Source organism: Bombina bombina, chromosome 2 (assembly GCF_027579735.1).
Source record: "Bombina bombina isolate aBomBom1 chromosome 2, aBomBom1.pri, whole genome shotgun sequence".
NCBI classification, from domain to species: Eukaryota; Metazoa; Chordata; class Amphibia; order Anura; family Bombinatoridae; genus Bombina; species Bombina bombina.
Window position 1 is genome coordinate 1,225,456,629 of NC_069500.1, and position 14,248 is coordinate 1,225,470,876.

Below are 14,248 nucleotides of genomic sequence, written 5' to 3' on the forward strand. Positions count from 1 at the left end.
TATATACACACATACACACATCAGTTTGAATATTCAATCTACAAATGTTAAAAACATAATTTATGCTTACCTGATAAATTTATTTCTCTTGTGGTGTATCCAGTCAACGGATCATCCATTAATTGTGGGATATTCTCATTCCCAACAGGAAGTTGCAAGAGGACACCCACAGCAGAGCTGTCTATATAGCTCCTCCCCTCACTGCCATATCCAGTCATTCGACCGAAAACAAGCAGAGAAAGGAGAAACCACGGGGCGCAGTGGTGACTGTAGTTTAAAATTAAAAAATACCTGCCTTAAAATGACAGGGCGGGCCGTGGACTGGATACACCACAAGAGAAATAAATTTATCAGGTAAGCATAAATTATGTTTTCTCTTGTAAGGTGTATCCAGTCCACGGATCATCCATTACTTGTGGGATACCAATACCAAAGCTAAAGTACACGGATGAAGGGAGGGACAAGGCAGGTACTTAAACGGAAGGTACCACTGCCTGTAAAACCTCTCTCACAAAAATAGCCTCCGAAGAAGTAAAAGTATCAAATTTGTAGAATTTTGAAAAAGTATGAAGCGAAGACCAAGTCGCCGCCTTGCAAATCTGTTCAACAGAAGCCTCATTTTTAAAGGCCCATGTGGAAGCCACAGCTTTAGTAGAATGAGCTGTAATCCTTTCTGGAGGCTGCTGGCCAGCAGTCTCATAGGCTAAGCGGATTATGCTTCTTAGCCAAAAAGAAAGAGAGGTTGCCGAAGCCTTTTGACCTCTCCTCTGTCCAGAGTAGACAACAAACAAAGCAGATGTTTGACGAAAATCTTTAGTAGCTTGTAAGTAAAACTTTAAAGCACGCACCACGACCAGATTGTGTAATAGACGCTCCTTCTTTGAAGAAGGATTAAGACACAAAGAGGGAACAACAATCTCTTGATTGATATTCTTATTAGATACCACCTTAGGTAAAAACCCAGGTTTGGTACGCAGAACTACCTTATATCTGCATGGAAGATCAGATAAGGAGAATCACATTGTAAGGCAGATAACTCGGAAACTCTACGAGCCGAGGAAATAGCTACCAAAAAAAGAACTTTCCAAAATAAAAGTTTGATATCTATGGAATGAAGAGGTTCAAACGGAACCCCCTGAAGAACTTTAAGAACCAAATTTAAGCTCCAAGGTGGAGCAACAGGTTTAAACACAGGCTTGATTATAACTAAAGCCTGACAAAATGCCTGAACGTCTGGGACATCAACCAGAAGCTTGTGCAAAAGAATAGATAGCACAGAAATCTGTCCCTTTAAGGAACTAGCTGACAATCCTTTCTCCAATCCTTCTTGGAGAAAAGATAATATCCTGGGAATCCTGACCTTACTCCATGAGTAGCCCTTAGATTCACACCAATAAAGATATTTACGCCATATTTTATGATAGATTTTCCTGGTGACAGGGCTTCCGTGCCTGAATTAAGGTATCAATGACTGACTCGGAGAAACCACGCTTTGATAAAATCAAGCGTTCAATCTCCAGGCAGTCAGCCTCAGAGAAATTAGATTTGGATGGTTGAAAGGACCTTGAAGTAGAAGGTCCTGTCTCAGCGGCAGAGTCCATGGTGGAAAGGATAACATGTCCACCAGATCTGCATACCAAGTCCTGCGTGGCCACGCAGGCGTTATCAAGATCACCAATGCTCTCTCCTGCTTGATTTTGGCAATCAGACGAGGGAGCAGAGGAAACGGTGGAAATACATAAGCCAGGTTGAAGGACCAAGGCGCTGCTAGAGCATCTATCAGCGTTGCCTTGGGGTCCCTGGACCTGGATCCGTAACAAGGAAGCTTGGCGTTCTGGTGAGACGCCATGAGATTCAGTTCTAGTTTGCCCGAAAGAAAAACCAATTGTGCAAACACCTCCGGATGGAGCTCCCACTCCCCCGGATGAAAAGTCTGTCGACTTAGAAAATCCGCCTCCCAGTTCTCTATACCTGGGATATGGATAGCTGATAGGTGGCAAGAGTGAATCTCTGCCCAGCGAATTATCTTTGAGACTTCTAACATCGCTAGGGAACTCCTTGTTCCCCCTTAATGGTTGATGTAAGCCACAGTCGTGATGTTGTCCGACTGAAATCTGATGAACCTCATTGTCGCTAGATGAGGCCAAGCCTGAAGAGCGTTGAATATCGCTCTTAGTTCCAGAATGTTTATTGGAAGGAGAGACTCCTCCTGAGTCCACGATCGGTGAGCCTTCAGGGAGTTCCAGACTGCACCCCAACCTAGAAGGCTGGCATCTGTCGTTACAATTGTCCAATCTGGCCTGCGAAAGGTCGTACCTTTGGACAGATGGACCCGAGATAGCCACCAGAGAAGAGAATCCCTGGTCTCTTGGTCCAGATTCAGTAAAGGGGACAAATCTGTGTAATCCCCATTCCACTGACTGAGCATGCATAGTTGCAGCGGTCTGAGATGTAGGCGTGCAAACGGCACTATGTCCATTGGCGCTACCATTAAGCCGATTACTTCCATGCACTGAGCCACCGAAGGGCGAGCAATGGAATAAAGAACACGGCAGGAATTTAGAAGTTTTGATAACCTGGACTCCGTCAGGTAAATTTTCATTTCTACAGAATCTATCAGAGTCCCTAGGAAGGAAACTCTTGTGAGGGGGATAGAGAACTCTTTTTCTCGTTCACCTTCCACCCATGCGACCTCAGAAATGCCAACACTATGTCCGTATGAGACTTGGCAATTTGGAAGTTTGACGCCTGAATCAGGATGTCGTCTAAATAAGGGGCCACTGCTATGCCCCGTGGCCTTAGGACCGCCAGAAGCGACCCCAGAACCTTCGTAAAAATTCTTGGGGCTGTAGCTAACCCAAAGGGAAGAGCTACAAACTGGTAGTGCCTGTCTAGGAAGGCAAACCTGAGAAACCGATGATGATCTTTGTGTATCGGAATGTGCAGATAAGCATCCTTTAAATCCACTGTAGTCATGTATTGACCCTCCTGGATCATAGGTAGGATGGTACGAATAGTCTCCATCTTGAATGATGGAACTCTGAGGAATTTGTTTAAGATCTTTAGATCCAAAATTGGTCTGAAGGTTCCCTCTTTTTTGGGAACCACAAACAGATTTGAGAAAAATCCCTGTCCCTGTTCCTCCTTTGGGACTGGATGGATCACTCCCATAACTAGGAGGTCTTGTACACAGTGTAAGAATGCCTCTCTCTTTATCTGGTTTGCAGATAATTGAGAAAGGTGAAATCTCCCTGGGATATCCCTGGGATATAATTTCCAACGCCCAGGGATCCTGGACATCTCTTGCCCACGCCTGGGCGAAGAGCGAAAGTCTGCCCCCTACTAGATCCGTTACCGGATAGGGGGCCGTTCCTTCATGCTGTCTTAGAGGCAGCAGCAGGCTTTTCGGCCTGCTTACCCTTGTTCCTGGTCTGGTTAGGTCTCCAGACCGTCTTGGACTGAGCAAAAGTTCCCTCTTGTTTTGCATTAGAGGAAGTTGATGCCGCACTTGCCTTGAAGTTTTGAAAGGCACGAAAATTAGACTGTTTGGCCCTTGTTTGGACCTATCCTGAGGAAAGGCATGACCTTTTCCTCCAGTTATATCAGCAATAATCTCCTTCAAACCAGGCCCAAATAGGGTCTGCCCCTTGAAGGGAATGTTAAGCAGCTTCGATTTTGAAGTAACGTCAGCTGACCATGATTTAAGCCATAGCGCTCTGCGCGCCTGGATAGGAAAACCAGAATTCTTAGCCGTTAGTTTAGTCAAATGAACAATGGTAGGGATGCACCGAAATTTCGGCCACCGAAATTTTCGGCCGAAAATGGGCCTATCCCATTTCGGCCGAAAGAGGGGAAAATCGGTCGAAAATTGCATCTTCTATGTAAAAGTAAATTAACCCCTATGCCCCACGAAATCATCCCCTGGCAGACAGATATTTATCCCCCAAAGTGTCCTCCCCCGTGCCTCACCGACCGCTATAAGCAGTTGCAAGCTGGTCCTAAATTTAGCTCTGTGTGGCTGGGTTATTTCCAGGCCATATTCAAATCAACTACATGCCCCAGAATGCCTCGCGGTTAGAGGGGGTGCGGCACTGTGGGCTGGGCTGTTCATTCACTGTCTTGAAGCAGAGTGGCGTGAGAAGGAACTTGCCGTGTCAGGTGACTTTTATGATACTTGCCTGTAGAGCCATATAGTTACTTGTGGATCCTCCGGTCAGTGAGTGTGTGAAGGCTAATACATATATTTACCCTTATCTGGTTCCCTGTCTAACTGTGACTTTATTTGAAAAAGCAGCTCGAGTCCTGCAGGATGAGCTGCTTTTTCAAATAAAGTCACGATTAGACAGGGAGCCAGAAAAGGGTAAATATATGTATGAGCCTTTCACACATTCACTGACCAGAGGATCCGTTACAAGTAACTATATGGCTCTGCAGGCAAGTGTCATAAATTTCACATGACACAGCAAGATTAGGAGACTACTGTTTAAACAGAGCGGGCTGCAGCGTGGTGTCATTACAAGCAGCTGTCACCTCCTCCTCCTGAGAACTGCATAACGAGCTGTTTGCCAGATAAGAGTGAATATAAACATGTAGGAGCCGTTTGCACACTGACAGAACTGTAATTGTTTGGGCTACAATCCACAAGCAGTACACTTGCAATACCATCTCCTGCATTCCTCTGTGTGCCTCAGTACCATGTCTTAATTCTTAACCCCATGCTGCCTGCTGATTTAGGATTGTGTCAAATGTTCAAAAGTATGTGTGTGTGTATATATATATATATATATATATAAAATATATTATATATATAATATATATATATATAAAATAAAAAGTCTTATATTAATAATAAAATTATAGAAAAAAAACTTTTAAAATAATTTGGTGGAAAAAGTCATTTTCGGTTTCGGTTAAGGGCATCCTGTATTTTCGGTTTCGGTCTAGAATTTTCATTTCGGTGCATCCCTAAACAATGGCATCAGAAACAAAAGAATTGGCTAGCTTAAGTGCTCTAAGCTTGTCAAGTATTTCATCCAATGGAGTCGCTACCTGTAAAGCCTCTTCCAGAGACTCAAACCAGAACGCCGCAGCAGCAGTGACAGGCGCAATGCATGCAAGGGGCTGTAGGATAAAACCTTGTTGAATAAACATTTTCTTAAGGTAATCCTCTAACTTTTTATCCATTGGATCTAAGAAAGCACAACTGTCCTCGACAGGGATAGTAGTACGCTTTGCTAGAGTAGAAACGGCTCCCTCCACCTTAGGAACTGTCTGCCATAAGTCCCGTGTGGTGGCGTCTATTGGAAACATTTTTCTAAAAACAGGAGGGGGAGAGAACGGCACACCTGGTCTATCCCATTCCTTAGTAATAATTTCTGTAAACCTTTTAGGTATTGGAAAAACATCAATACGCACCGGCACTGCATAGTATTTATCCAGTCTACACAATTTCTCTGGCACTGCAATTGTATCACAGTCATTCAGAGCAGCTAAAACATCCCTGAGTAACACGCGGAGGTGTTCAAGCTTAAATATCAGAATCAGGTTGCATCATCTTCCCTGAGTCAGAAATATCACCCACAGAAAGAAGCTCTCCTTCTTCAGCTTCTGCATATTGTGAGGCAGTATCAGACATAGTTCTTAAAGCGTCAGTACGCTCTGTATTTCGTCTAACTCCAGAGCTATCTCGCTTTCCTCTAAATACAGGTAGTCTGGCTAATACCGCTGACAGTGTATTATCCATGACTGCCGCCATGTCTTGTAAAGTAAACGCTATGGGCGCCCTGGATGTACTTGGCGCCATTTGAGCGTGAGTCCCTTGAGCGGGAGTCAAAGGATCTGACACGTGAGGAGAGTTAGTCGGCATAACTTCCCCCTCGTCAGATTCCTCTGGTGATACATTTTTTAAAGACAGAATATGATCTTTATTGCTTAAAGTGAAATCGGTACATTTGGTACACATTCTAAGAGGGGGTTCCACCATGGCTTTTAAACATAATGAACAAGGAGTTTCCTCTATGTCAGACATGTTTATACAGACTAGCAATGAGACTAGCAAGCTTGGAAAACACTTTAAATCAAGTTAACAAGCAAATATAAAAAACGGTACTGTGCCTTTAAGAGAAACAAATTTTGTCAGAATTTGAAAAACAGTGAAAAAAGGCAGTAAATCGAACAAAATTTTTACAGTGTGTATAATAATCTAACAGAGCATTGCACCCACTTGCAAATGGATGATTAACCCCTTAGTTCAAAAACCGGATCAAAAAAACGATATAGACGTTTTTTAACAGTCACACCAAACTGCCACAGCCTTGCTGTGGAGCCAAACGATTTTTGGAAGCCTAAGAGCCCTTTAGAGATGTCCTGTAGCATTCAGGGAACTCCTGGATGTCTCAGTCTGTAATAGTTAATGCACAAAAAAGCACTAAACTAGGCCCCTCCCACTCATAGTAACACAGTGGAAAGCCTCAGGAAACTGTTTATAGGCAAATTTAAGCCAGCCATGTGGAAAAAAAACAGAATTTATGCTTACCTGATAAATTACTTTCTCCAACGGTGTGTCCGGTCCACGGCGTCATCCATTACTTGTGGGAAATGTTCTCCCCCACAGGGAAAGGCAAGGAGAGCACACAGCAAGAGCTGTCCATATAGCTCCCCCTCTGGCTCCGCCCCCCAGTCATTCGACCGACGGTTAGGAGAAAAAGGAGAAACTATAGGGTGCCGTGGTGACTGTAGTGTATAAAGAAAATTTTTTCAACCTGATTAAAAAAAACAGGGCGGGCCGTGGACCGGACACACCGTTGGAGAAAGTAATTTATCAGGTAAGCATAAATTCTGTTTTCTCCAACATTGGTGTGTCCGGTCCACGGCGTCATCCATTACTTGTGGGAACCAATACCAAAGCTTTAGGACACGGATGAAGGGAGGGAGCAAATCAGGTTACCTAAACAGAAGGCACCACGGCTTGCAAAACCTTTCTCCCAAAAACAGCCTCCGAAGAAGCAAAAATATCAAATTTGTAGAATTTGGCAAAAGTGTGCAGAGAAGACCAAGTCGCTGCCTTACAGATCTAGTCAACAGAAGCCTCGTTCTTATAGGCCCATGTGGAAGCCACAGCCCTAGTAGAGTGAGCTGTGATACGGTCAGGAGGCTGCCGTCCGGCAGTCTCATAAGCCAAGCGGATAATGCTTTTCAGCCAGAAAGAGAGAGAGGTAGCAGTAGCTTTTTGACCTCTCCTCTTACCTGAGTAAACGACAAACAAGGATGAGGTTTGTCTAAAATCTTTTGTTGCTTCTAAATAGAACTTTAAAGCACGAACAACATCTAAATTGTGTAATAAACGTTCCTTCTTTGAAACTGGATTCGGACACAAAGAAGGAACAACTATTTCCTGGTTGATGTTCTCGTTGGAAACAACTTTTGGAAGAAAACCAGGCTTAGTACGCAAAACAACCTTATCTGAATGGAACACCAGATAGGGTGGATCACACTGCAAAGCAGATAATTCAGAAACTCTTCTAGCAGAAGAAATAGCAACCAAAAACAGAACTTTCCAAGATAGTAACTTAATATCTATGGAATGTAAAGGTTCAAACGGAACCCCTTGAAGAACTGAAAGAACTAAATTTAGACTCCAAGGAGGAGTCATGGGTCTGTAAACAGGCTTGATTCTAACCAAAGCCTGAACAAAAGCTTGTACATCTGGCAAAGCTGCCAGTCGTATGTGCAACAAGACGGATAATGCAGAAATCTGTCCTTTTAGAGAACTAGCTGACAATCCTTTATCCAAACCTTCTTGGAGAAAGGAGAGAATCTTTGGAATTTTAATCTTACTCCAGGAGAATCCTTTGGATTCACACCAACAGATATATTTTTTCCATATTTTATGGTAAATCCTTCTAGTCACAGGTTTTCTGGCTTGGACCAGAGTATCAATCACAGAATTTGAAAACCCACGCTTGGATAAAATCAAGCGTTCAATTTCCAAGCAGTCAGCTGCAGAGAAACTAGATTGGGATGTTCGAATGGACCTTGTACTAGAAGGTCCTGTCTCAAAGGTAGCTTCCATGGTGGAGCCGATGACATATTCACCAGGTCTGCATACCAAGTCCTGCGTGGCCACGCAGGAGCTATCAGAATCACCGAGGCCTTCTCCTGTTTGATCCTGGCTATGAGCCTGGGGAGGAGAGGAAACGGTGGAAATACATATGCTAGGTTGAACGACCAAGGCGCCACTAATGCATCCACTAGAGTCGCCTTGGGATCCCTGGATCTGGACCCATAGCAAGGAATCTTGAAGTTCTGACGGGACGCCATTAGATCCATGTCTGGAATGCCCCATAATTGGGTTAACTGAGCAAAGACCTCCGGATGGAGTTCCCACTCCCCCGGATGGAAAGTCTGACGACTCAAATAGTCCGCATCCCAGTTGTCTACTCCTGGGATGTGAATAGCAGATAGATGGCAGGAGTGATTCTCTGCCCATTGGATTATCTTGGTTACTTCCTTCATCGCTAGGGAACTCTTTGTTCCCCCCTGATGATTGATGTACGCAACAGTCGTTATGTTGTCCGACTGAAATCTTATGAACCTGGCTTCCGCTAGCTGAGGCCAAGCCAGGAGCGCATTGAATATAGCTCTTAGTTCCAAAATGTTTATCGGGAGAAGCAACTCTTCCCGCGACCATAGGCCCTGAGCTTTCAGAGAGTCCCAGACCGCGCCCCACCCTAAGAGGCTGGCGTCGGTCGGGACGATGACCCACTCCGGTCTGCGGAAACTCATTCCCTGAGACAGGTGATCCTGGGTCAACCACCAGAGAAGTGAGTCCCTGGTTACCTGGTCTACTTGAATTTGGGGAGACAAGTCTGTATAGTCCCCATTCCACTGATTGAGCATGCACAGCTGTAATGGTCTTAGATGAATTCGAGCAAAAGGAACCACATCCATTGCTGCGACCATTAGTCCTATTACTTCCATGCATTGAGCTATGGAGGGTTGAGGAATAGAGTGAAGAACTCGACAAGCTTTTAGAAGCTTTGTCTTTCTGACGTCTGTGAGAAAGATCTTCATTTCCACAGAATCTATTATTGTTCCCAGAAAAGGAACCCTTGTGGACGGTGACAGTGAACTTTTTTCTATGTTCACTTTCCACCCGTGAGATCTGAGAAAAGCCAACACAATGTCTGTATGAGCCCTCGCTTTGGAAAGAGACGACGCTTGGATTAGGATGTCGTCTAGATAAGGTGCTACAGCGATGCCCCTCGGTCGTAGGACCGCTAGAAGGGACCCTAGCACCTTTGTGAAAATTCTGGGAGCGGTGGCTAAACCGAATGGAAGAGCCACAAACTGGTAATGTTTGTCCAGAAAGGCGAACCTCAGGAACTGATGATGAGATTTGTGGATTGGGATATGCAGATACGCATCCTTCAGATCCACGGTAGTCAAAAATTGACCCTGCTGGATTGTTGGTAAGATTGTCCGAATGGTTTCCATCTTGAAGGATGGAACTCTGAGGAACTTGTTTAATATCTTTAAATCCAGAATTGGCCTGAAAGTTCCCTCTTTTTTGGGAACCACAAACAGGTTTGAGTAAAACCCTAGACCTTGTTCCCCGGAGGGGACTGGGTTTATCACTCCCATCTTTGATAGGTCTCTTACACAATGTAAGAATGCCTGTTTCTTTATCTGGTCTGAAGATAAGCGAGACAGGTGGAACCTTCCCTTTGGAGGAAGTCCCTTGAATTCTAACAGGTATCCCTTGGAAACTATCTCTAGTGCCCAGGGATCCAGAACATCTCTTGCCCAAGCCTGAGCGAAGAGAGATAGTCTGCCCCTTACCAGATCCGGTCCCGGATCGGGGGCTACCCCTTCATGCTGTCTTGGTAGCAGCAGCAGGTTTCTTGGTTTGTTTACCCTTGTTCCAGCCTTGCATGGGCTTCCAAGCGGGTTTGGGCTGGGCCGTGTTACCTTCTTGTCTAGCGGCAGTGGAGTTATTAGCCGGTCCGTTCCTGAAATTGCGAAAGGAACGAAAATTAGACTTGTTCTTAGCCTTAAAAGGCCTATCCTGTGGGAGGGCATGGCCCTTACCCCCAGTGATGTCTGAAATAATTTCCTTCAATTCCGGCCCAAAAAGGGTCTTACCCTTGAAAGGAATATTCAGTAACTTAGTCTTGGACGACACGTCTGCCGACCAGGATTTTAGCCAAAGCGCCCTCCGCGCTACTATAGCAAAACCTGAGTTTTTTTCGCCGCCAATTTCGTTATTTGAAAGGCGGCATCCAATATAAAGGAATTAGCTAACTTTAATGCTTGAATTCTGTCCATGACTTCTTCATAGGAAGTCTCTTTCTGGAGCGACCTTTCTAGTTCTTCGAACCAAAAGGACGCCGCTGAAGTGACAGTAATAACACACGTAGCTGGTTGAAGGATGAACCCTTGCTGAACAAAAATCTTTTTAAGCAATCCTTCCAATTTTTTATCCATAGGATCTTTGAAAGCGCAGCTGTCCTCTATAGGAATAGTTGTGCGCTTTGCTAGTGTTGAAACAGCTCCCTCAACCTTCGGGACCGTTTGCCATGCGTCCCTTCTAGGGTCTACTATGGGAAACATTTTCTTAAATATAGGAGGTGGGGCAAAGGGTACACCTGGCTTCTCCCACTCCTTTTCCACTATGTTTGCTACCCTCTTAGGTATTGGAAAAGCGTTGTCATTCACTGGGACCTCTAAAAATTTGTCCAATTTGCACAACTTCTCTGGTACTACCATGGAATCACAGTCATCCAGAGTAGCTAATACCTCCTTAAGCAAAGCGCGGAGATGTTCTAGCTTAAACTTAAATGCCACTAGATCAGGTTCTGCCTGTTGAGAAATTTTTCCTGAGTCTGAAATTTCACCCTCAGACAGCCCTTCCCTCACAGCCAATTCCGATTGATGTGAGGGTAAAATAGATAAGGCATCGTCAGCGTCTGATTGTTCATCCTTTTTATCTGTATTTAAAACTGAGCAATCACGCTTTCTCTGAAAAACTGGCAGTTTGGATAAAAGATTTGCTATAGAATTATCCACTACTGCTGATAATTGTTGCATAGAAATAAGCACTGGCGTGCTAGGTGTCGCCTGCGCGGGCAAAGCTGGTGTAGACACAGAAGGAGAGGATGTAGAGCTATCCCCACTACCTTCATTAGATAAATCATCTTGGGCAACATTATGAAAAATAACAGAGCTGTCCTGATTTTGTTTGGACGCTATGGCGCAATTATCACAAACACTCGAAGGGCGAACCACATTTGTCTCTATACACACAGAACATAGGTTATCTGATGGAACAGACATGTTAAACAGATTTAGGCAGGCAAACAATGCAATAAAAACGATTTTAAACAAAAATGTTACTGTCTCTTTAAATAATAAAATGACACATTTATTTCTGAATGTTCAAAAAACTATGAAGGCAATATCCGATTTTTCTGAAAAATGTGTCTTAATGCTTAGAAAGTATTGCACAGCAAATATGGAGACTCTAGCTCTTAAAACAAGCAAACCGGAGCTAATTGTTGGATTTAACTGTTTTTACACACCACAATCCCAGCTACAGCCTTGCTGCAGCTTTTTACCTTCCTTAGGGGTCACCATTCACAGAAAAAAGCCTTTTGGAGTCACTTTCTGAACCACAGGACCCTCTCACATGAATCTGCATGCACTGCCTTGAAATTCAACTGCACAGCTGAAGTGCCAAAATGAGGCTTCCTCCCTCAGCACACTAGAGTGAAGGGGCCTTCCTGACTAGATTTAGGTGTCTAAAACAAGCCAGATCAATAAAAAACGTTCCCAAGTGTATGTGAGCTTATAAAATATTTCAAATGGTATAATATTGTAATAAAAACCAATCGATTTAGCCCCTAACAGTGTCTACCAGCATAAAAAACAAAAAGGGGAAGCCTGTTATCTTTTTTGCTGAGGTGAAAGAAAAATGGCTTACCGTTTCCCCTGAGGGGAAAAATGACTGTCATCTAGCATTAGCCTGTGTTGTTAGAAGGAGACTAGTCATACCTGAAGCAGATGAGTCTGCAAACTATTACCCCCAACTGAAGTTCTCTTGTTTCAACAGTCCTGCGTGGTAACAGTAATGGATTTTAGTTACTTGTGCTAAAATCATAGCCCTCTTAAACAGAAATCTTCATCACTTTTCTGTTATAGAGTAAATAGTACAAGCCAGCACTATTTTAAAATAACAAACTCTTGATAGAAGAATAAAAAACTACAACTAACACCACAAACTCCTCGCCATCCCCGTGGTAGATGCTACTTGTTCAGAGCGGCAAGGAGAATGACAGGGGGGCGGAGCCAGAGGGGGAGCTATATGGACAGCTCTTGCTGTGTGCTCTCCTTGCCTTTCCCTGTGGGGGAGAACATTTCCCACAAGTAATGGATGACGCCATGGACCGGACACACCAATGTTGGAGAAAACTAGGCCCCAATAAAGTTTTATCACCTAAGTATATATAAAAACGTTTAAACATGCCAGCAAACGTTTTATATTGTAAATATAAAAGAGTTTTACCTCAGAAAGTAAGCATGATACCAGTCGCTATTAAATCACTGTATTCAGGCTTACCTTACATAAATTTGGTATCAGCAGCATTTTCTATCCTTCACATCTTCTAGAAAAATATTAACTGCACATACCTCATAGCAGGATAACCTGCACGCCATTCCCCCGCTGAAGTTATCTCTCTCTTCAGACATGTGTGAGAACAGCAATGGATCTTAGTTACAACCTGCTATGATCATAGAAATCCCAGGCAGATTCTTCTTTTTTCCTGCCTGGAACAAAATAGCACAACTCCGGTACTATTTAAAAATAATAAACTCTTGATTGAAGCAAAATAACAGCTACATTTCACCACTTATCTCTTACTACCTCCATGCTTGTTGAGAGCTGCAAGAGAATGACTGGATATGGCAGTGAGGGGAGGAGCTATATAGACAGCTCTGCTGTGGGTGTCCTCTTGCAGCTTCCTGTTGGGAATGAGAATATCCCACAAGTAATGGATGATCCGTGGACTGGATACACCTTACAAGAGAAATACCATATTAATGCTAAATTTATATTGAGATTTAATTTTAAAATGTTTAAACTTGCAAAAAGTCCACTTCAGTTTTATTTTCCACAAATATTTACACATTTCAGAGTGGTGCCTTTTGTTACAGGAAGCAAAGTGGACAACAATATGGTCATAGTGATAATGCATTTACTTATGAATTAGAGTTCTTCAAATTACAATTCTTGAGTTAAAATAGATACTAAAATTGGCATAGGGGTTACTCCTTGTAATTATGCCCAAACTAATCTTTAGTACTGTTCCTTGAAAAGAAAAGCGACTATAAAGCCATTTTACAATACATGTAAACATACATTTTCTCTAACAATGCATTTATGTACAAGAATATAAAAAATATGACAGCAATATACACAGTATCACACTGAGGACATTGGCAATTTCACCAATATGTAGTGTAATTACAAAATGCAAAGCAGCCTTTAAGAAGAACAAGGCAATATATAAAGTATGTTCTGCCAAAAAGCTAACAACCAGGGATCCCAAAGAAAGGGATACTGTGCAAAAAAGCAACATGCGCTTTGATACAAACAGTAATTTAGGGCTAATGGTTGACAAAATTGTGTTAACAATGACTGTTTAGCTACAATGCATAGTAAACCTTCTATGACTTCTGTTTCTCCTTAAACCATTCAACAAATTCATCCAACAACACTGGCCCTGTAAAAGAAAAGAAAAAAGAAAGAAAAATAAATATAAAACAGAAAAATACAGAAATTCTTAATGAAATAAGGTGTACTCACAAGCTCCATCCTCGTCATAATTACTGAGGTCCAAGTTTATTGTTCGGCTAAATTCTAGCACATTACACCACTGGTCCTTGTTAATGACCTTGTATTTTGATTGCTGCAAAAATTAAATTGGGGAAAGTAACCATGTTAACTTTATCACAATTAAACCTAAACAATATAAGCTCAGCAAGTAATGTATGTCTGTCTGTCTATCTATCACAACCCCAGTATGGAAAATACAAAAAAAAAAAAAAGTCATATGAAAAATCAATTCACCCTGTACTATATAAAAACACAATTTATATAAGAACTTATCTGATAAATTCATTCCTTTCATGGTGGCGAGAGTTCACAAGCTGTTATGTATGGGATATACATTCCTACCAGGAGGAGGCA

The 14,248-nt window shown here is 42.9% G+C and overlaps 1 protein-coding gene across 1 annotated transcript in view; it reads right to left on the reverse strand.

The window, feature by feature from the left end:
- Window positions 1-14,248, reverse strand: part of DCUN1D4 (defective in cullin neddylation 1 domain containing 4) — a gene marked incomplete in the record, with an annotated part of 616,246 nt that overhangs the window by 141,162 nt on the left and 460,836 nt on the right. Inside the window, 2 exon segments of the mRNA XM_053703976.1 lie at window positions 13,723-13,781; window positions 13,865-13,967. Coding sequence (XP_053559951.1) covers window positions 13,726-13,781; window positions 13,865-13,967 — 159 coding nt within the window.